The sequence below is a fragment of the Camellia sinensis genome, chromosome 9, assembly GCF_055761805.1.
Source record: "Camellia sinensis isolate YWXY chromosome 9, ASM5576180v1, whole genome shotgun sequence".
In the NCBI taxonomy this organism is placed as follows: domain Eukaryota; kingdom Viridiplantae; phylum Streptophyta; class Magnoliopsida; order Ericales; family Theaceae; genus Camellia; species Camellia sinensis.
The window spans coordinates 120,515,009-120,539,211 of record NC_138969.1 but is presented as its reverse complement, the minus strand read 5'-3'; the positions used below and the strand labels follow the sequence as shown (position 1 = coordinate 120,539,211).

The 24,203-nt window shown below is 38.3% G+C and overlaps 1 protein-coding gene across 2 annotated transcripts in view; it reads left to right on the top strand.

Annotated features, from left to right (window-relative positions):
- Nucleotides 1–22,438, top strand: part of LOC145798735 (serine/threonine-protein kinase 12-like) — a 54,830-nt gene extending 32,392 nt beyond the window's left edge. For both annotated transcript variants that reach the window (XM_082887535.1, XM_082887534.1), the window contains 2 exons: nucleotides 21,592–21,703; nucleotides 22,062–22,438. In XM_082887535.1, coding sequence (XP_082743661.1) covers nucleotides 21,592–21,703; nucleotides 22,062–22,166 — 217 coding nt within the window. In that variant the 3' untranslated portion in view covers nucleotides 22,167–22,438. The remainder of the gene's footprint in view (nucleotides 1–21,591; nucleotides 21,704–22,061) is intronic.
- Nucleotides 22,439–24,203: the final 1,765 nt, after the last annotated feature.

The window sequence follows — 24,203 nt, the reverse complement described above, 5'->3', positions numbered from 1 at the left end:
ATGGGGGTTGCCCTAGCTTGTCCCCCCACGCCTCTCAGTGCCTATATAAGCACCCTCTCCCCCTCCCTTTCAAGGGGTTAAAAAATTGAGTCATTTTTGTGAGGTTTTAAGAGAGAAACAACACCCTACTCCCCTCTTCCCCCAAATTGCCTTAGCTCCGAAAATACCACCCTCTACAACAACTCTTAACTTTAGAAAATCCTCTAAAGCTTGAAGGACTTGAATTATATCAGAAACCCTTGCCTGAGGAAGGCTTGCAAGCAAGAAACTTGGAGTTTCCTTGCATTTTTCTTTATGTGCACTTTGGTTTATTGAAACTAGCAGGTAAACTCTCTCCTTCTCTTTATTTCAGTACCTTTTTTTGCTTACTTTTCAGTATGTAATCATGTAGGGGTGTTAGTGTAAGTTTTCTGAATGAATCTCTATATTTAATTGTGTCTAATACAAAGATTACAATCGATATATATAGCAAAACTAAACCTAATATGAAATAGGAAACAATCGACCCTATACAACCAACCTAATATTCACACAATCAATGAACCCTATACAATCAACCTAATTGGTATATATTTCCATAATTATCATATTAACATATATTCTCACACCTCCGCTCAAACTCAAGGTGATTGAGCAGAAAACATTGAGAGTTTGCCAAGAAAAAAATGAAAGCGAGCAGTGGTGCGAGTTTTCGGAGAGAAATCAGCAAGCTGCAATGCCGAAGAGACGAAAGGAAGCAATATGGAGCTAGAATGCAAATGCTGGCATACAAAATGACAATCAATCTCAATGTATTTCGTCTGCTCATGAAAGACAATGTTATGTGCAATCCGAATAGCACTATGGTTGTCACAGTAAAGGGAGGTCAGAGAAGACTGAGGGACACCCAAATCAGTCAAGAGACAATAAAGCCAAACAAGCCAAACAAGCTTAGCAGTAGCATGAGCCATAGTATGGTACTCAGCCTCAGTAGTGGAACGTGCAACAACAGTCTGTTTCTTGCTTTTCGAAGAAATCAAGGAATCACCAAGAAACATGCAGAAGCCAGAAGTGGACTTGCAATTAGTGACATCATCAGCCCAATCAGAATCAGCATAAGCCACCAAGTCCAAAGAGGAAATAGAAGACAACAGTAAACCCTGCAATATAGTACCTTGGAGACAGCGAAGAATCCGAACCAAAGCAATCCAATGTGTAGAACAAGGAGCAGAAACGAACTGACTAACCACATGAACAGCATAGGCAAGATCAGGGCGAGTGACCGTCGGATAGACTAAATAACTCACGAACTTTCAATATAAAGTAGGATCATCGAGAAGAATACCATCAGTAGTGGTGAGCTTCACATTAAGCTCAATGGGAGTATTAGAAATCTTAGTGTCAGTAAGACCGGCACGATGAATAACCTCATTGGCATACTTAGCCCCAGAGAGAGAGAGAGAGAGAGTAGCCCTTGGGAGAAGAAGCTACCTCAATACCAAGAAAATACAGCAAGGGACCCAGATCCTTTATTTCAAATGTGCGGAAAAGATGTTGTTTGACCTCAGAGATAGTAGAAGAGTCAGAGCCAGTTATGATCATATCATTCACATACAGTAATAAGGCAATAAATCCCGCAGGGGTGTGGAAAAAAAATAAAGCAGAGTCCTGAGTACAAGGATGAAATCCAAGTGCAGTAACAACAATTTGAAAGCGATCATACCAAGCACGAGGAGACTGCTTCAAACCATACAAAGCACGCCGAAGGCGACAAATCTGTCCAAAGGAATAGTGAAGGCCAGGGGGAGGACTTATGTAAACCTTTTCTATGAGATGACTATTAAGAAAAGCATTCTTAACATCTATCTGATATAGAGGCCAAGAACGAACAACAACGACAGAGATCAAATTACGGACAGTAGTCATCTTGGCAACAGGATGGGGATTAGCTTAGTTGGCCACCATGCCTTCCTTAGGGCTTAGTCCCAAGGAGGTCATGGGTTCAATTCCCCTTAGGGGGTTGAATTAAGGGAGTGCAAGCACTTAGGTGCTTTGCCAAGGGTGGGGAAATTTTCTCCCATAGGTGCTAATCTAACAACTAACATTTGCCGATAAAAAAAAAAAAATTTCTTGGCAACAGGAGCAAAGGTCTCCTCATAATCAATACCATACTTCTGTGAGAAACCTTTGGCAATCAGACGAGCTTTGTAGCGCTCAAGAGAACCATCAGAATGAGTCTTGACTTTGTAGACCTATTTGCAACCAACTAGCTTCTTGCCAGCAGGCAAAGGAACCAATTCCCAAGTACTAGTTTTTTGTAAAGTAGATAACTCATCCTACATAGCTTGAATCCAACGGTTATCTTGATAGGTTTCCTTGTAAGACTGAGGTTTTGAAAAAGAATGAATAGTAGACAAAAAAGTACAATAGGAAGAAGAAAAGCATGTATTAGACCAATCTAACATTTTTAGAGGATGACGCGCTTGAGTAGGATATTAGTGTGCAGTAGGATCAGAGTCGTCAGAAGTAGGAGGATCAGCAGTAGGAGTAGAGACAATCGGTGGAGGGAGAGCCTGGCGACGAGAATACACTAACAACGGAGGAGGAGAAGGAGGAGAATGAGCAGGCTAGGGAGGAGGAAAAAAGGGAGTAAGGTCATGGGGAATAGTAGAGATGTACTCATCAGGAAGGACCTCAGGAGGAAATGGGTCAATGTGAACCAAATCCTCTTTGGAAACTGGAGCAGTGATAGGAGAAAGCTGAAAGTATGGCAGACATTCGAGAAAAAAAACATGACGGGCGACGTAAAGATGACGGGAAATAGGGTCATAACACCGATAGCCTTTCTGAGTAAGATTATAACCCAAAAAAACATATAGGACAGACTGGGCACTAAGTTTGGTCCGATCTTTATGGAGAAGAAGGAAAAAACAAGCAGACCCAAACACACGAAGGAGGAAGTAATTGGGAAGTTGAGAGAGTAGAGCGTCATAAGGAGACCGATTAGAAAGAAGGGGAGTAAGCATGCGGTTAAGAAGAAAAGCAGCAACAAGAACTGCTTCTCCCCAAAACGAAGCTGGAACAGAAGCAAAGAGAAGAGACCTAGCTATCTCAAGGAGATGACGATATTTACGCTCGGCTCAACTATTTTGGACAGGGGTATCAGTACAAGAAGTTTGGTGAATGGTACCCAAATTGGCCAAATACTCACAGAACTCAATTTTAAAATATTCCCCATCCAAGTTTGATGATAATAATTTGATGGTAGCCTCAAACTGTGTAGTGGTCATAGACTGAAATGTACGATATATTTGGTAGAAGACAGATTTATAAGTCATAAGATAAACCCAAATATAACGGGTACAATCATCAACAAAAGACACAGTATGCGGAATTCCCTATAGTGAGAACAAGAGAGGGTCCCCAGATATTAGTATGCACGAGAAAATAGAGAAACAGAAATAGAAACAGAATTCCTTTTATTAAAAGGTAAAACTGATATTTTGGCAAGTTTACACCCTCGACATTCATCAATTTGACTAGGAGAAACATTACCCAATAATCCTGACTGAGCTAAAGACCGTAAGCGGTTAACAGACAAATGACCTAGGTGAGAATGCCATAAGTAAAACTGACTTGACTGATAATCTAATTGAAATGAGGAAAAAGGAATTGGAGAGGTGGATAGAGGGAGATGCAAGCTTTCTACCACATAGAGATCTTCAACTCTACGGTTGGTTCCAATCTTCGTTTTGGACACCTGATCCTGGACACAACAAACAGAAGTGGAAAAGATAACATCAAAACTAGAAGTATCAAGTTGATTGATAGATAATAAACTTACAGATAGCTGAGGAATATAAAGAACAGAGGGAATAATAACAACAAACATGGCAAAGGATAAGACAGATGCAACAGAGGGAACAAGCATACCAGACCCATTAGCAGTATTAACAGTAATAGGAGATGGAGGAGGGGATATAGAGGTGATGAGTCATATAATGAGAGGCACCAGAGTCAAAAAGGTAGACAAAAGAGGAGATACCTGAAGAGGATCCAAACAAACCTGAATGAAGAGAGGTGAGAGCAGGGGTAGATGGGGATGGCTGAGAGGTGGACAGGAGGTGCTGAAACTGAGCCATATAGGCACGCAAGGAACCCAAGTCAGGATCAGAAGCCGGAGCAGATGTAGTATAAGCAGCAGGAGGTCGAAACTGTGTCTGAGGCGACTGAGAAGATTGAGCAGACTAACGTCCCTTCTTGGGACAATTGTTCTTCCAAGGGCAAGGAACACCCATAACAAAAATACCAAGAAACATATTGTTCTATATATAATTAACTGAACGTAATACATACTTTCATTTCCATTGGCCTACAGCACAGATGGCAAATGATACAATCCACATAACACATAACGCTTTACCGGCCTCACCCGGAGGGGAATGACCCCAAGGTCACACTTTACCGGGCACAAATTGGAGGAAGAGGAACCTATCTCAAGGCGCCACGCTTTACCTGCCTCCGGGAGAGAAATAGATCTCATTTTCACGCTTTATCGGGCACAAACCAGAAGGGAGAGGAACCTCTAGCAAGGCACCACGTTTTACCAGCTTAATCAGAGAGAAACAGACGTCCTAAACAACATCCAAGCAATAACACAACATGTTAGACTACATAAATACCGTACAAGTGTAAAACTGTCACGACCCAAACCCGCCCCTAAAAGTTTGGTCCAAGACGGGCCTGTACATAGGCCTCAAAACAGAATTCTATAATAATACATAAGCAAATACGAGGCCACAAGCGGAAGCAAATATTAATATAAAGATAACGTCCATTGTACCTGTACATACATGATGAGCTACATAAATTTAAGCCTTTAATTACACTTCCATATAATATGTACAGTCACACAACTTAGATAGATCTCACACACAAACATATAAGACTTAATAAATTACATAGTTAAATTGCGTAATTCCCCATACAAATCAAGGCCCCAACACAGAGGCGTACCCCAGGCGGTTTGGCAGACAGGTGGACCTTAAGACAACTCTAGTGTCGATCCCCGATGGCTCACCTACATAAATAGATATAAAAACGGAGTGAGCAAGGCTCAGTGAATAATAGCAATATAAAGAGGTTAGTTGAATGAGCAAAACCTTGGAAAGTACAAATAGACATATATCAAACCATACTCAGGTCTTATCCATAGTCATGTTTCAGAACGGCCTTGGGCCCATATGTAATACAGATCGGCCTCAGGCCCATGCAGAATACAAAACGGCCTTAGGCCCGACATATTAAACAGAGCGGCCTCAGGTCCATATGTAATACAAATCGGCCTCAGGCCCAACAGATTATACAGAACGGCCTCAGGCTCAGCAGATTATACAGAACGGCCTCAGGCCCAACAGATTATACAGAATGGCCTCAGGCCCAGTATTAGCAAAACAAAGTAATCTCAGATTCATAAGAATACCATTACACAATAGTGCACATAAATTTCCCCATGGTTTCCTACAAGTCGACATAGTTGTCTTGCGTATAACAGAACATTAATAATAACTATTAACAGAAGGCACATGTATCACTACAGTACTATTAGTAGGGACAAAACAATTCACATCATAATGGCCTCAGGCCCACTTCTATTAATAGGGACAGAACGACCTTAGGTCCATACCAATGCCATTATTCAATCATATCCGTTAATTTAATCAAAGTATAATATCAATGGAATAGGCCATTCACAAATAACAATACATAAATCATAATCACAGGAAGTAAGTGAAACATATCGTTACACTACTATTACTCACAGTGATCGGCTTCCGGTAGTAATGGGACGATGTCCTCGTCTCGACCTACAAACATAGTGCACAACACATAATATGAGATTATAACCGATCCTTTACTTATTCTCTTTGACCAATTAATCAATTAGCCAAGGTGGTACCAAGCTCATTAGTCCTTAATAAGTTATAATCCACGTTTTAGAAAATAGGAGGAATCGATGGATAATGGTTTAAGCGAAAAAAGGGTACATAATCGGTAGACTGAAAGTGAGCAACCCTCACTAATTTGGGCATATTTATTTTTGTACTTAGAATTTGAGAGTGAGACCACCACCATTGGAAACTAGACTTCCGGGACTTGATTTTAGGATCAAGAATTACTCAAAACGGAGTCCGGATGCAAAAGATATGCTAGTTCAAAGTTGGCTGGACAGAGTTGTCCCCGCACGTGCGGGAATGGGGCCGCATGTGCGGGGCTACGTGCCTTTTTAGCAGATTCAAATTTGGTTTTGGGACTGGACTGCCGCACGTGCGGGAAGACCCGCCGCACGTGCAGCTCTGGGCCATTTTCAGTCCGAAAATGGCTTCTTGAGTTGGACCTTCTCATTTTCAAAGTTAAACCTCAAATTCATGTAAATCAAAGCCCAAAACCCTTTAATACATGATCAATTTTACACTATTAATTTCTATCAAACATCATAACCTCAAAATACTACTAAATTCCCAAGCACAAGAACAAAATTAAAATTTAAAACACAAGAGCATAAAGTAGCCATGGTTTGGGGTTCAAAGCTCACATCTTTCATATTTACATATATCTTCATTGATGTGTAGCTAATCATGCAAAACTTCAAGATTGGAGCTCAACTTTCCATAATCCACCTCAAGATAAACAAATATAAAGAATTTAACTCTTCAATTAAGCAACTCTTAAGGAATCAAGGTTTAATTTCATGAAGAGAATTCATTTCATCCATAACCCAAAACTCCAATTCATCTATATGTTACATCTTCCAGATCAATCTTTGATTTCATGTAATTGATGCTTTAAACATAAGGATTCAAGATAGATGGTCATACCTTAGTTTAATCTTTGTCTTCCTCTTAGTTTTCTTCAATTTTCCCAAGCTTCCATGGATGGTGAGCTCTGTTTCTCTCTTGAAGAGCTTCCTCTCTCCTTTGCTCTCCATTCTCTCGGTTCTCTCCCTCAGATATTTTGTTTGACTTCAAGTGATGAGTTCCACCACTCATATGGCACATCTATACATATATATATACATACATAAACTTAACAAAATAGGGAGAGCCAAACACGACCTTACGAATCGCATGAAATCAACTTTCAATTAAACCTTCCAGATGACTCTAAAAATTGTGCTGATCATAAATATGTCCTCTGTTCTGGTTTCTGAAGCCTCTAAGACCTTCAATTTGCGGTACAAAGTTAACCACCCAAACGTGCATTAACGAATCAAACGAATTAGATTTCCAATTAATTTTCCCAAATAGTTTTAAAAATTCCCATTAACATATCCAAGTACTCAATTTTGATTTCTGAACCCATAAAGGTCGGTAATTTCAATTTTAAAGCCGTGACTCAACAAATAATTCTTCAATTTGAACAGATATCATTAAATTAAAATGCATTAACCCACAAGGACATAAAAGTAATTTCGGATATGGATTTTGGGGTCGTTACAAAAACATAAACATAATTTATTCAATAACAACGTCATCCTCCACCGATGACCAAGGACAAAACCTCTAAATAGATAATTAAATGACTCATGAATTAGATTCGCAATTTCAAAACATCAACATTACCAATAACCACATTCCCATGTCATCTCATAAAAGAATTAGGCTCATTGTTTTATGTTCAAATACCAAACCGGGTATTCCAAACCCTCAACATTTCCAAACCATAGCTAAACCTCTTTTTGTTTAACAAAAATCTCATTTTTAGTAACCAAGTATTAATTCAATCCCCCAAAACATTTGTTCAATCTCATAACTCATGACCCAATTGTTACCCAACTTTACCCCATTTTGTTTATTAATGGTTGACAATAAATTAGTGCTTTTCGCCACGATCAACATAGACATGATTAACTACTTCCTAACATACCAAATCAACCATCAATCATACAATTCTAACTCCTAAGTTCAAACCCCAAATCCCCTTTCATGCTTTTGGAAAATCTCTTAACAAATATATTTTTAAATGCAATAAAAAACTACCATATGTCTATCTATAAAAAGGTATTGAAGAGGAGCAAAAGAATCTCTACCTCTTGAGGCGATGAGGAGACAACCCAAAAATCACTGGCGACGAAATGACAATCTGCTCAGATTAAATGGAAGCCCTTGCCAAGCTCTACATTTTGGTATATTGAACTAAGGTTCAAAGATGTTTACAAATAGATGAAATCAAGGTTAAAAAGCTTGAAAACTCAAAAATGGCAGAAAGAGAGAGAAGAGAGAGTGAAAAGTGAAGAGATTTGTCCCAAAAAGTGACTTCTAAAGATATGATTCTGTACAGACTGCTCGAGCAGTCAAAAGTGCGCTTGAGCAATGAATCAAGGCTTCCAGTATCTCAGGCAATTTTGAAAAACTGAGTTGGAAGGGTCTATGGACCGCTCGAGTGGTGAAAGTTGTGCTCGATCGAACTATGCACACAACACAGATTTGCAAACTTCAAACAGGCATAACTCTCTCGTCCGACTCCATTTAGGGTCGTTCTTGTGTCCAAATTGAAGCCTCGGAAGTAAGCTTTCCAATGGTTCTAGCCTCACATCAAGATTCAAAGTGTGGAGAGAGAAAATGATAGAAGAGTGAAGACTATTCAACAACTATGTGAATTTGGAGTTTTTGATCCAATCTTGCCCAACCACTATGGTAACACGTCAACTAAGACTCAAATATTGACTAAAAAGGTTCTCAACTATGATAATCAAAGAGTCAAATATAATTCCATTATACTAAGAAACACGAAGTGCTACAACCCACCTTAGGAAATATCGTCCTCGAAATTAAGAATGCACCAAAACACAAGGCAAACCAATTACAAAAGGAAATACAACCAACCATCCAAGTCTAGATCCATACTTGGGATAATTTCTTGGATCCCAGTCCAACACCTCGGGGCCCTAAAGACACCCGAACAACAAAAATGCAAGAAAGAGGTCACGAATGATTATTCGATCCACACAACTCGTTGGAGTCTACGAGACGAGAAAACAAGCGATGGACTCTACGTGCACTCCAAAGACGTCAACCACCACTGGGCGCTCAACATCCGAGCACTAGGGAAAAGAAAACCAGCCTCACAACAAAACTCTCGGTTAACTCTCACAAAAGAAGATGACTTACCACGAAAACACGGCCCAAAAGACAACACTCCGGCACAATAAGCCCCAACAATACCAAACCCTCCTTAAAACAAAATACCTAAACACACGACTACCAATCTAAGCTAAGTCACTACACAAACCAACCATGAAAGGTGACATAATTCACAACACATCCATGTTTTAAAAAAACAATTTTCCTCATTTTCTTTGAAAATCTCTCTCTTATATATAAATTTTTTTCTAAAAAGGTGCTCAAACTTGCAATGCCCACAACTAGAATACGTTTTTGATTTCCATGTAAAACTTAAAATTTTGCGACTATCCTTTGAAAACAAAATAAAGTGTTATTCAGAACACGTACTCATTCACATTCTCATGATTTGTTAGATTCAGCTTTTATTAAATCATATAAACTACGCATCGAAATCATTTATGACCACTTAGATTGAATCTACAACATTACAGTTCAACATTGCCATCCGAGGCCACAACTCAAGGAAAAATTCATTTTCCGAATTCATTTCTCAACATAAAATAACTAGTGAACCTCAACCGTCACCCAACAACACCCATCACTCTTATAGTAATACTACAACACCAAAAACAACATTTCTATAACAACAAATTAATAAAAATAACAACCGTGCTAATAATATATGAAAGCACAAATAAAGTTTACATATTCTTGAGAGCCTCATTCCCATCACCATCTATCAATCACACAATGGCGCAAAAGCGCTCACAACACGACGGCCTCAACACGTAACCCCAACCCGATTTCCAGCTACTCGCACCAACTTCACATTTGCCTACACGAGACTAAACACTCACAAGTCCACACTAAAGCGCTGCTCAACCTTACAACCCTTATGTTTAATTTCAAGCTACTCTCGAGGTGACTATATGTCAACCCAATTCCGACAACAACCAACCAATCAACCAACTCAACAACCCTCAACACTTGGCACCCAACATTAACATGCTACCCATCATCGATTTCTTCAAAATGGAGTTTCACAAGCAAACCCACATACCTACATATTTCTTAAATCACACCGGATTCCTTATGATTAGACCACACCACTCTTGCTCCCCAAACAAACCACCATTGAGATGCTTGTATGGCAAACGCTCTCATCCCTCCACGTGCAGAAGACCGATAAGGTCAACGGCCATTCACATAACCTCGTATACACAAAACAAGCATCACCAACACTACCCTTCTTACCTAAGAACACAACTCCAGCATGTAACAAATAAATTCCCCTCACATAGAAACGGCACCCACACCTAAACATCGCACTCAAATCGTATCCACACACAACTATCAATTCTCAACAAACCACAAACACATGCACTGCCCTCATCTTTAAAACATACAAGTCTCATACTCTTTCCAAACACTTTCACAATCCATCGGGTAACTCCTACCTATCTCACAGAACCCTAAGGTATCACACCACTCCAAAACAAACACACTTAGAACCATACACTCTATCCTCACTACATTCAAGACTAGTCAAAACAATGAACAAACCTTTGCTTTTCAACAAACAACTCTAAATCAATCCAAGGCATCACAAGACAACACATGCTTAACTCAGAAAAGTAATACAGCATAATAAAATTAGGATTTCCAATCCTTGTAACACTTTTCAACACAATTCATACATATGCAACGTGTGTAGGCTTAAAGTCCTAAATAAAATAACATCACATTATATTACAAAATAATAAAACTCCACCACACCATAACATCACCACCATCCCCGCTTGGACTACTGAAGTTGTCCTGCCTACGTAGAGCGCAATGACATCAAATATGGCCCGATCGACCACACCTAGAACAAGTAAGTAGTCCTCTATTCCGCGATTGACTTGAAGAAGCCTGAGTCTGATTGGACCTCCCAAAGGACGAGTCCGAAGAAACAAAAGTAGATTGAGGTGACAACTGCGCCTATGCCTGAGATCTCCCCCGTCTCCAATCTTATTAGGTCTACCACCTCCCCGAACAGTCAAAATTGCCGATATGGCCTCGTTCTCTCCATCCCGACCAACCTTAAGAATAACGGCTTCCACGTGAGCTGCTGCCTCTATAAGTGTGTGATAATCTCTAAACACAGCCCTGACAACCTTTTCCCTGATATCATCACACAACCTTCCCTCAAACTCAAGACAACGACTCTCCCCTGTAGCGACCAACTCTGGAGCGAACCTCGACAAACTAGCGAACCTTGCCTCAAACTGTGCTAAAGGAGTATTGTCCTGGCGCAACTCAACAAACTGTTCCCTTAATCTTTCCAAAGCGGACGGAGGAAAATACTTAGCCAAAAAGGCCTCAGTGAAAGCAGCCCAAGTGGTGCCCACAGAAATCTTTGCAGACTTCCACCAATAACCGGCGTCTCCCTTCAGTTGGAAACCAACTAAAACAACCCTCAACTCCTTGTCCTTGACTCTGAGCATATCAAGAGTCTTGGTAATTTGTTCTAACCAATTTTCTGCCTTCAATGGTTTAGGCTCTCCCAAAAACTCAAGTGGATTGGAGCAGAGAAACTCCTTGGTAATCTTGAGGGTATGACCATGGTTCCTCTTATTGTGAGCTAGAACATCTCTCATTGCACTTAAAATCTCGCATGCAACTTTCTTGCCACAGTCGATACTGTAAGGACAGGTGCTAACGGAACTATTGTGCCCCTACTGACACTTCTACTCCAAATACGACCTCCATTTCCTCGTGTAGACATCCTATAAGCCAAAAACAAAACCAAATTTAGTGAACAACACAACGGCCTTCCTCGAGGCACACACTCACCACCGCTAAGCTACAAGACACTTAACACAAAATCACGCAATCCTATTTACATAAACAATTAAACATTTAATCACATAGTCGAATCAAGTCCACAAAGATAGCTACTCGTCTCGGAACTCTTAAGAAATTCTCATAAGAAACCACGTTGATCAAGTGTGTTTCCAATAAGATCTCAAAGCAAGTTCACTGGCTATCGGCACTATCCATGAAACTTAATTCTATGCTCACATAAATGCAACACATAGAGTCCTAACACTTATCCTAACTATATGCAAACATCCTCATCAAGCATAATAAGTCCATTGTGGTAAAAAACACTTCCCACAAGCCCAAGGTATTCAAATCCTGTTAGCTCTGATATCAAGTTGTCACGCCTCACTTTTTATTACCGAATAACATTACCATGTCCATTAACATAAATCCATTTCCATTAAGAACAAACAGAACTATACATACATTACTTCCATAAACAAATGAAAGTCCTTTCAATCGTACATATATAGAATGCAACATAAATTACATTTAAATAAAATGCCTGTAGGCTTACATCTTTATATTAAAAATAAAGGTTTAACCCTTTTACAACAATGACGTTCCGCCAACAAGTATAGGTCCCGTGGCCAACAATTAAGGAAGATCACCGATCTTGAATTATCTCTCAACTTGCAACGTGGGATGTAAAGATCCTATAAAGATCCTATAGGTCCCGTGGCCAACAAAAATGATTAGCAACGTGGAATGAATATAAAGTTCAGTAAAGATCCTAACATGATCCTAAACAATAATAACATACAGGTATCTATGATCATGAATGCACCATGACGTACAATATAAATAATGTGACAGTTTAATATTTCAAAATTTACTTATATAAGTACATTTTCTCCAAAAACAGCCATTTGAATACTACAAGATGTAAAACCATTTGTTTTCTTTCCAATTATCTAGTGTAGTTCCAAAAACATTTCTTCACAATACAATCTTGGTTATTTAAACCTCTATGTTAATATAAAAGAATTTCGTCTCCACATTAGTTTTGAAAGCACATTCACAGATACAAGTCATAACCCAATCTCATAACTCAACTCACTACATATACTTATGCAACAACACATCTACTATCTTTCCTGGCCATAGGCCTAAGGGTAAGACTAAGAAAATATGAGGAAGAAGAACTCCGAAAATATGAGGAAGAAGGAATATATTTCTGTTATATTCAAAACTTCTTATTTTACAAGACCAAATGACACTCCTTATATAGGAGATATTACAAACATCATTATAACCCATTATATGCCACTTACATATTATATATTACCACTATCTACCACTATCATATTATATACATGCCACTATCTACCACCAACACCACTATCATATTCTATACATGCCACTATCTACCACCAACACCACTATCATATTATATACATGCCACTATCTTATTATATACATTAACACAAATTTCCAGCACTCCCCCTCAAGCTGGTTTGAAGATATCTTCCATAGCCAGCTTGCTAGTCAGCTTATCAAATTGCTTCTTGTGTAGTCCCTTCGTTAGCACATCAGCTAATTGTTCACCTGTTGGAAGGTAGGTCATACAGATTATGCCAGCATTGATTTTCTCCTTGATGAAATGTTTATCCACTTCTATATGTTTTGTGCGATCATGTAGAACTGGATTATGAGCTATAGATATAGCTGCTTTGTTGTCACAATAGACCTTCATAGGTGTCGGGTGAGAAAGCTTTAATTCTTCAAGAATTCTTTTAATCCACATTACTTCACAGATTCCATGGGCAACAGCTCTGAACTCTGCTTCTGCACTACTTCTAGCTACCACATTCTGTTTTTTACTCCGCCATGTAACTAGGTTCCCACCTACAAAGGAGCAGTATCCGGATGTTGATCTCCTGTCTGTAACACTTCCTGCCCAGTCTGCATCTGTGTATACTTCAACTTGAAGATGTCCATGTTTCTTGAACAGTAAGCCTCTCCCTGGAGTTCCTTTCAAATATCTTAAGATCTTATAAACGGCCTCAAAGTGCTCTGTCCCTGGTGAGTGCATGAACTGACTTACCATGCTGACTGCAAAGGCAATATCAGGCCGCGTATGAGACAAGTAAATCAATTTCCCGACAAGTCGCTGATATTGTTCCCTCTCTTTGACTTCTTCAGCCTTAGCAGCTTGTAACTTCAAGTTAGGCTCGATCGGAGTCTCCACCATCTTACAACCAAGCATACCTGTTTCTCCAAGGAGATCAAGAACATATTTTCTCTGATTAACGAATATACCTTCCTTGGATCTTGCAAATTCCATTCCGAGGAAATACTTGAGGGCTCCCAGATCCTTAATGTGAAATTCTTTTGCGAGTTTCTCTTTGAGGGCTGCTAACTCTGCTTCATCATTACCAGTTAAAATGATGTCATCAACATAAACAATCAAAATTGCAATTTTACTGTTTTTTGAATGTTTATAAAATATTGTGTGATCTGCTTGACTCTGCGAGAAGCCACAACTGAGAACTGCCTTCCCAAAGCGTTCAAACCACGCTCTTGGTGATTGTTTGAGTCCGTATAATGACTTGTTCAATCTGCATACTCTGTCGCTTCCAAGTCTTTGCTCAAATCCCGGCGGTAGGCTCATGAAAACCTCCTCTTCAAGATCACCATTAAGAAATGCATTTTTAATGTCAAGTTGATGTAGAGGCCAATCTGAATTTACTGCAAGAGATAACAGTACTCTGATGGAATTTATTTTAGCAACAGGAGCAAACGTCTCCTGATAGTCGATCCCATAAGTTTGAGTGAAGCCTTTAGCCACCAGTCTCGCCTTGTATCTCTCAACGCTTCCATCTGCGTTACATTTTATCGTAAACACCCATTTACACCCAACTGTTTTCTTGTCTTTGGGTAGATCAACTATCTCCCAAGTACCACTTCTCCTTAAAGCATTCATCTCCTCCATGACTGCTAATTTCCAATTCGGATCATCCAATGCTTCCTGTATATTCCTTGGAACAAACAAGTGTGAAATCCTAGACATGAAAGCTCTATGGTTTTTAGACAGTCTTTGATAGGAGAGGTAATTTGCAATAGGATGTTTAATGCAATTTCGGACACCTTTCCTAATTGCTATAGGAACATCAAGGTCGGAAATAGAAGGAATAGGATTACCTAAAATTTCGATGCCAGAACTCGGGTGGACATTCGGGTCATTAGGATGGACATTCGGGTCATTATTCCTCAGATGAAATCGCTTCCTAGTATAAACCTGAAGCTCAGGATTTAGATCATTTTGTAGTACTTCTCCCCCTAAACAAGAATCTTCTTGACTAGGCACCATAGAACTTGGTTCTCCTAAGTGATCATTATCAGACAGATGTGATTTTTGTGTAGGATAAATGACATTGGGGAGCGGGATAGAAATATCCCAAAAACGGTCTTCTACTCCACTTGTCTCCCCCTGAAGAGAAGTGTTGGGGAAATAGGATTTTGTTTCCACAAATGACACATCCATACTCACATGAAATTTCTTGGTTTGAGGATCGAAACACTTATACCCCTTTTTGTTTGAGGAATAACCCAAAAAAACACATTTTATAGCACGGGGGTCAAGTTTTGAACGAAATTGACTGGGAACATGAACATAGGCAGTACATCCAAAAACTTTGGCGGGTAAATCAGAAAACAATCTCGTGTCAGGAAAAAAAGTTTTGAGACAATCGAAAGGTGTTTTGTATGTTAACACCTTTGTAGGCATCCTGTTTATCAAATAAGAGGCTGTTAAAATTGCTTCACCCCATAAATATTTAGGAACATGCATGTAAAACATTATAGCACGTGCTACTTCAAGTAGATGTTTATTTTTTCGTTCTGCAATGCCATTTTGTTGAGGGGTATCCCGACATGTAGATTGATGAAAAATTCCCCTTTTTTCCAAAAACTCACCCAACTGCTCATTGAAATATTCTGTTCCATTATCAGAATGTAAAATACCAATTTTGGTTTGAAATTGGTTTTCAATCATATTGTAAAAATTTGTGAATAAATTTTTCACGTCACATTTTTTATTCATCAAATAAATCCAACATAAGCGGGTATGGTCATCAATAAATGTAACAAACCATCTTTTACCAGAAAGAGTAGTGATTTTAGAAGGGCCCCAAACATCACTATGAATCAAATAAAAAGGTTTGGAAGCCTGGTAAGGTTTTGGCAAATAAGTAGAGCGATGAAATTTTGCAAAAATGCAACTTTCACAATGAAAAGAAGAACAATCAATCCCTTTAAATAATTCTGGAAATAAATGTTTCAGATAAAGAAAACTAGGATGTCCTAGCCTATAGTGCCATAGCATTATTTTTTCTCGAACAGAGATTGAACTAGTACTATTAAAGCTCTGAGCTTTTTTATTACTAACAGGTACTTCATCAAAGTAGTAAAGACCTTCAAGCATCCTAGCACGCCCAATCATCATCCCCGAGTTCTGGTCCTGAAATTCACAATGGGATTCAAAAAATGTAACACGACAATTAGAATCCTTAGATAGTTTACTGACAGACAAAAGGTTACAGGCTAAGTTGGGGACGTGAAGAACAGCATTGAGATTAATTTTCTCAGTTAGTTTAATAAATCCTTTTCCTGCAATAGGTGAAAAACTACCATCGGCTATTCTGATTTTGTCATGACCAGAACAAGGGAAATAGGTACTAAATAAATGGGAAAAACTAGTCATGTGATCGGAGGCACCGGAATCTATGATCCACGGAGAGAAGTTTAGGCAAGAGAAGGCTTTAGGATTTTTACCTGTTTGTGCCAACAAAACACTAGGAGTACCGGATGAGGAGTTGGATTTTATCAGCTTTAAGAGTTGATCAATCTGCTCTTTGTTGAAGGGACCTGAATCGGCTTCATTAGCGGTAGGAAAGCCACGATTCTTCTCTCCTTGTTTGCTGCTTTTTTAGTTGACAGGTTTGCCATGGATCTTCCAACACGTTTCGCGTGTATGGCGAGGCTTGTTGCAAAAATCACACCAGACCCGTGGCTTATCATCAAACCTGCGCTGGTAATTTGCAGCCTTGTTGGCCGCAGCATCGCTAATTAAAGCAGAAATTTCAATTGATTCACCAGTACCTTTTTTCTTAAGCATGACGCTCCTTCGGCTCTCTTCCCTTCTGACTTCGGCAAATACTTCGCCAATGGATGGGAGAGGAGGTCTGCCAATAATTCTTCCTCGCACTTCATCGAACTCAATGTTGAGGCCGGCAAGAAACTTGTAAATACGGCTGTCTTTCACAGTTTTCTTGTGGTGGTTGCAGTCGTCAACCGATTTCCATTCGTATGTGTTGAAGATGTCAAGATCCTGCCACAACCTTTTCAACGAATTGAAATATTTGGTGACGGAATCATCTCCTTGACGAATCTCTCCCAACTTCAAAGTTAATTCGAAAACTTGAGATTGATTTCCTAGGTCAGAATACATCTGACTAACATTATCCCATAATTCTTGTGCAGTAGGATAGCACATGTAATTAGAGCTTATATCCTCCTCCATGGAATTGACCAACCATGTCATAACCATGGAGTTTTCAGCGTCCCAACTGTCGAACAGCGGATCATTAACAGCAGGAGCCTTCTTGTCACCAGTGATGTAACCGATCTTTCCTTGCCCACGGATATACATCCGGACAGATTGTGACCAGCGGAGAAAATTATCACCATTTAGGCGGATGGTGGTGATTTGGACAGAGTGAGAGTTGGACGTTTTCACCGGAATGGCAGCGGCAGGGGTTGAAGTGGTTTCGGACGTGACTTTCGACATGGCTATGACGGTTTTAGGGCTGCTGTGTTTTTTGTTGCTCTGATACCAACTAAGAAAATATGAGGAAGAAGAACTCCGAAAATATGAGGAAGAAGGAATATATTTCTGTTATATTCAAAACTTCTTATTTTACAAGACCAAATGACACTCCTTATATAGGAGATATTACAAACATCATTATAACCCATTATATGCCACTTACATATTATATATTACCACTATCTACCACTATCATATTATATACATGTCACTATCTACCACCAACACCACTATCATATTCTATACATGCCACTATCTACCACCAACACCACTATCATATTATATACATGCCACTATCTTATTATATGCATTAACACAAATTTCCAGCAGTAAGGAACACCCATAACAAAAATACTGAGAAACATATATTTCTAAATATAATTAATTGAACGTAATATAATTACAACTATGATAATCAAAAAGTCAAATATAATTCCATTATACCAAGAAACACGGAGTGCTACGTCTAGACTAGAAGAACCTGAGAAGAAAAAACCTTTTGATACAAATTTTTATTTTTTTATTTTTATATTATTACTAAAAACAAAAAGTTTGGGAAAAAATGTGTTGTTTTTTAGCCTTTGCAAAATAGAGCAGTATCTTCTTATTTGGTGATTGTGTCACCACTTTTTCTTCTCTCTTTTTTGCCCATCAACGCCTGCATGCTGCTGACATTCCATGTTTAAATTATTTAAGTGGAAATGGTGAGATATAATCCATATTTTCTAGCTGACCTTCTTGCTTTAGTAGGAATTTGATGAATGCAAAATGAGGCAAGATTGAAACATACGAAAATGGATAGCACCTGTTCTCTTTTGTTGATTCTATAGGACATAAAATCATTGTCTATTTGCAAGTTAAATGAATGGGACCTTAACATAAATTTTTGAAAGGTGTCATAGCATTTTTTGTTTTTGATAACCTTAGTAGGACGCTGTATAATAGGCCCCATGTCTGTTTCCTCAGTTTAATAGTATTTGACACATTACATTTGGGCAGTAGTTCCTCTTTTTTTTTTAATAAATATGAATAATAGTTCCTGCTCCACTGCACATATTCTCTATCATGTATGCCACATTCTCTGAAGCTTGCCTTGCCAATCTATTTATGAGTTTTCTTCGAAAACCTAAATTTTATTTATTTATTTATTTATTTATTTACTTCCCATTACCCAAAACTATTGAATTTTTGGCTCTGCCCCTACAAGTAGGCCTTTTTGTTCTTTGTAAACATGCCTCATTTTTCACCAATTTTACTTTATAGCAGTGAATAATATGTGTGAGTAAGAGCCAGGCTTGGGTTGGGCAAGGGAGTCATTAGATTGACAAAAGTGATAGAAATATATGTGGTCAACTTTTAAGTTGAACCTGCCTTGAATTCTCAATTTGGAGACTATTTTCATCTAGAGCTATTTTCTTTTCAATGTTAAATAGGTTGGATCGAAATTGCCACACTTTATTTTATTTTTGTAAATTACATATTAAATATCTGTAAAAGAATGATGTGAGAAAAAAAAGAAAAATAACCAACGTGAGATAGAATCATTGAGTTGAACAAATCTACTCATATTTGACATGAGATAGAATCATTTCCAAAAGTATTGTTGTGTTATTTGGCCGTAATGTCAGTTTCAGGACTTCATATTTTACGAATTGAGATACTCTGTGAGGTTGTATTTTGCAAATTGACATATTCCGGGAGGTTGCTTGTTTCTTAGTCTGTTGGTTGCTGCATGGATCTGGCCAACCCCGTGGAAAGGTGTACAAACTGAAACTGTTAAAAGACAAAGCAAACTCATCAAAATTTGTGGAGCTGTAGGTCTTTAAGAATAATTCAGCACTCTGTTAGTTATCACAAAATGCTCTCCATTGTAGCTTTCTAATCTCTTTCTAATAGTTGTTTTGGAGGCTGAATTATATTTGTTATAATGAAGAAAACTGACGATTGTGCCAGCCCTGGAAATATGATTTTTTTTGAAATTATTTTTTTCTCAATAGTTTCTTGTAAGAACTAGTTTGGACTTGGGTAGGAATGTAGAATGCATGGTGGGGACTAAAACATTTACCTGTTAATGAATGGTGTTATGTTGACTGGAAGAGGCTTGTAACGCATTGATAAGTGATTGTAGTTGGGGAAAAAGTGAATTCAGATGGCACCATTTCTTTGGAAGTGGGAGCTATAGTGTTGGGTTTTCTGATTATGTGAAATGGAAAAATAAATATTTAATGGAGTTGGGTTTTGTGGAGCTGCATGCATGATGCATGGATGGTGTATCTTCATTTATGGCTTGGAGAGTGGTAAAGTAATTGTTGTGTGAAGGTGCACGCGGTTTGCTTTCTAGAGAGCGGTAGTTGGCAATGAAGAGGCACATTGGATTATGATTTATTGATACATGCATGGTCTTCATTCTTTGATTCATGGTGCATCCGACATTGGGTCTTGCAAAGGCATTGTTTGGGTCTTCATTTTGGTATATAGGTTGACTTGAGATTGAGAGAGGGAGAGAAGTCTCTCCAATGGGTGTGAGAGAGAATAGTGAGGAAAATGTGTAATGGTATATGGATGAGAAAATAAGCACCAGGGTGAGCAAGAGCTCAACTACCTTGACATGGGGTTCGAGTAGTGGTGTGTTTTCCGTACGTTTGGTCATCTCACATGTACTCTTTATTTTCTATACCGTGGTTTTATCTCTCTCATATGGATGTAGGCATTTGGGCTGAACCACATTAAATATTGTGTGTTTCTTATATGTGCGCATATATTATATTGGGTATGCTTTCCATTGACACATGGGTTTCATATTTTAATATGGGGCATTAGAGCTGTTAATGCAGAGTTCATCCCCAACATAAAGCGCAGCCTGCTAATGTTGAGGTTGTAGGTTTTAACTTGAGGACAACCACTTTGTGCAAATTATGTGAAATGAGATGTTTGTGCCCAATCTACCCTTCCCAGACCCCCATCAAATGGGGACTCAACTGGGTGTAGTTGGAAGCCATGAATGTTACCCACACCCAAAAAAAATAAAATAAAATAAAATAACAGTAATAAGGGAAGATTTCAATATAGTGGTGATTAAGAAATATAATTACGAAGTAATGAAGGCACAAATTTTATTGCACAATCCAATGCATGAATCATTTGTACATTCATTACTTTGCAATTATTTTTCTACTCCATTTTTTTCAATATTCTCCCTAATAATAATAATAAACAGAAAATTAGCTGAGAGAAGCACACCACTGGTGAACAGGAAGACTTTCATGGCTTTCCCTTTCTTTTCTCTTCTTATTTCTGTTTGATAACCAATGGGACATTAGGGCTTAATAAGATCACCCTAAAAAATATTTCGAACCCCCAAGGGTTTCGATTAGAGGAAATCTAACCATACTAAAAAAAAAAAAGCCATTATGTAGTTAATAAAGCCTACATATAATGCAACCACTTCAATTTGAGTATGACAACTTTTTTTATTGTACTTGTGTTTTTCTTCACATCGCTTCATTATGCATTGTTAATTAGCTTTCACTCATCCAAAAAACCTTTGCTAATTAGCTTCAAATTTGGAAACGTTTAATTACACATAGATTTGTCAATATACATGGACATTTTTTCTGTACTTAAGGAATACTTAGACAGATTAGATACATCCAGGTATTGAAATTAGGGTTTATATTTTCTTAAACTCTTGTCTTGGTTTGTAACTGTTAAATTGTAATGGTCATTTAATGAGAGTCAGTTTGTTGCGATATTTACTTAAGAAGTCTTGATCCTATATTTCTGTCACAGGTTGATTGAGGTGTGCTGGAGTGAGAACCCAGCCAAGAGACCGACATTCAGGCAAATAATTTCTAGGTTGGAGACCATCTATAGCAGTATTGGTCACAAGAGGCGTTGGAAGGTTTTTGTCTATCTCTCTCTCTCTCTCTCTCTCTCTCTCTTGTTTAATTTTTTTTGTTTGGTTTTTTGTTTTGTTTTGTTTTTTTCCCTCTTCCTTGGCATATATAAATGAAATGTCCTTTTACTTCTGTTTATACTCTATTCGAACCTCAACAGGCCTGTTTGTTTGTTTGTGCCAAATATTACCTTTTTTGGGGAACTAGGTGTTACATTTAGTAGGGTGGTCCTTTTGGCTATCATTTCCACATTTGCATGCTCTTGCATGGATGATTACTCTCTCTCTCTCTCTCTCTCTCTCTCTCTCTCATTTTTATTTGTTGGTTTTTGATTGCTTATTCGGGTTCATGATGTATGTACAGATTAGAACTTTCAAATGCTTTCAGAATCTGGAGGCCATGGTGAAGAAAGACCTAGGTAGTGTAAGTAATCGCAGCCGGTCATCTCGTTCTACTAGAAGCATATAAACAGATGGGATTTATGTTCCTTTCAGCGTGTCAGTGTGCAGTAAGTTTAAATTTTCCATCTCTATGGGCAATAAAGAAATTTTTTTTTTTGTATTTCTGTATAAATAAATAAATAAATTTTGTGTGTAATTTGGAAATTTCTTCCACTCATAGGCATTATATTTCTTCCTGGTTTGTCAACTTGTTGACTCTGCATTCCTGAACTGAGAACAAAAATTGATATGCCTTCTATTGCTTGAAATGGAGATTGTTTATATATACTTTCGATGTAATCACGTTCAATTCTGTACTTTCTTATTGTAAAGTTAGAATTTTATTTGTGTTACAAAGTTGATGTTGTGTTAGAATTTAAATCTGTTATGGATTTAAAACAAACTGAGGTGGCTTCTACTGATTGGTTAGTGTTGTGGGCTGACTCTAGCATTGACCAAATAATGCAAGCCACCTCAGCCGATTGCAAGCCAGCCTTGAAAAGACGATGTTCTCACATTATGTCAATGAGCCCATGTCTTTCTTTTTGAGGATGGTGACAAAGTCCATTTGTTGGATAACATGGAATCATATGAAATGAAAAGAAATTTTAGGAGGCAATATGGACCACATGATTATTCGAATTAAGAAGAAAAATATTATTAGCATATAAAATTGAGGGTAGTAAAGGAAGGAGCACCAACTTTATTAAAATTAAAGAATATATGTCTAGTGTGGTTTAATTTCTCTATCAAGATGGTGACAAGTCCATTTTTCTGGTACTATGGAGCATGGAATCACATGATGGGAAAGAAAGTTTTGATACAAAAGTTGGTCTTTGTTTCGTCTAGCAATTCATACGTTTCATTTTCTAATGCCGTTTTCAACTACGTACCGGAAATTAAGTAGGGCTCTATGTACATGAATTCAATTTTGAATTTTGTATGTCCAAAAGTTTACACTCTAAAACCTTTTGTCCATAAGGACAAGTTCTTTCAAAACTACCCTTCCACTTTTCATGCATTTTATGTCTTGAATTTCTTTCTCATCTTGGATTTTTATTTTTTCAGATCTCTCTCTCTCTCTCTCTCTTCATCTTTGTTGCTGACAATCTTCATTTAATTGTCAACCCATTGTTCCTCTATTGCCACAGTTTCTCGGTTGATCTGCTATCACTGCTTTGTACTCCATCTTTCTCCGATGTCCTTTTCTAACTTTAATCATCATCAAGAAACCTTAACGTTATACCTTTGGTGTTATCTGCTTCGATCTACACCGATGATCAAGAAACCCTAACTGCCAAAGGCCATCATCATTGTCATATTCAATCTCCCTTCGTCGACCTCTTTTTTCTTCGCCGTTGCTCTGACACGATGGTACACGGTCTTGTTTACCACAAACCTTTTGTTTTTGTTTCTTTCGTTATCTTTGGCCCATCTATCTCTCTTCATCTTCGGCTCTCTTTCACCTTAAACCCTCTCTCTACCTCAGATCCGGCTATTATAACGCTCTAATTGCTTCAACGTCGTCGTTACTTCGGCATCGACGACATCTTTGCGATTTCGTCTTCTTCATCGACGTTGTGTTCGCCACACGTGGTGTCGTCTTTTTCACTGACATCGTCTTCTTCAATTCACATACTTCTCTCTCCTCACAATACCAAGGCAAGCATCTCTCTCTCTCTCTCTCTCTCTCTCTACATTTGTGTAGATATATATATATATATATATGTGTGTGTGTGTGTGTGTGTGTGTGTGTTTATAGATAACTATATATGTATATGTATATGTATATGTATATGTATATATGTTGAAATTAAGCACATATAGGTTCTTTTTCTATATTTTATCTGTTTGAATTGTATGTGATCAAGATCTGTACTATTTGAGAAATTATTCGAACACCATCGCCACTGCAGTTGAGGAAGCCTAGATCTACAACAATCACACTCCAACATTGCGGCCTCACCAACTTGGGTAACATCACCCTCCTTCCAGATCCGGCAAAAAGGACAATCGATATGTGTTGATCTCACTGCCACTGCTCCTTCGCCGATTTGTGTTTTAT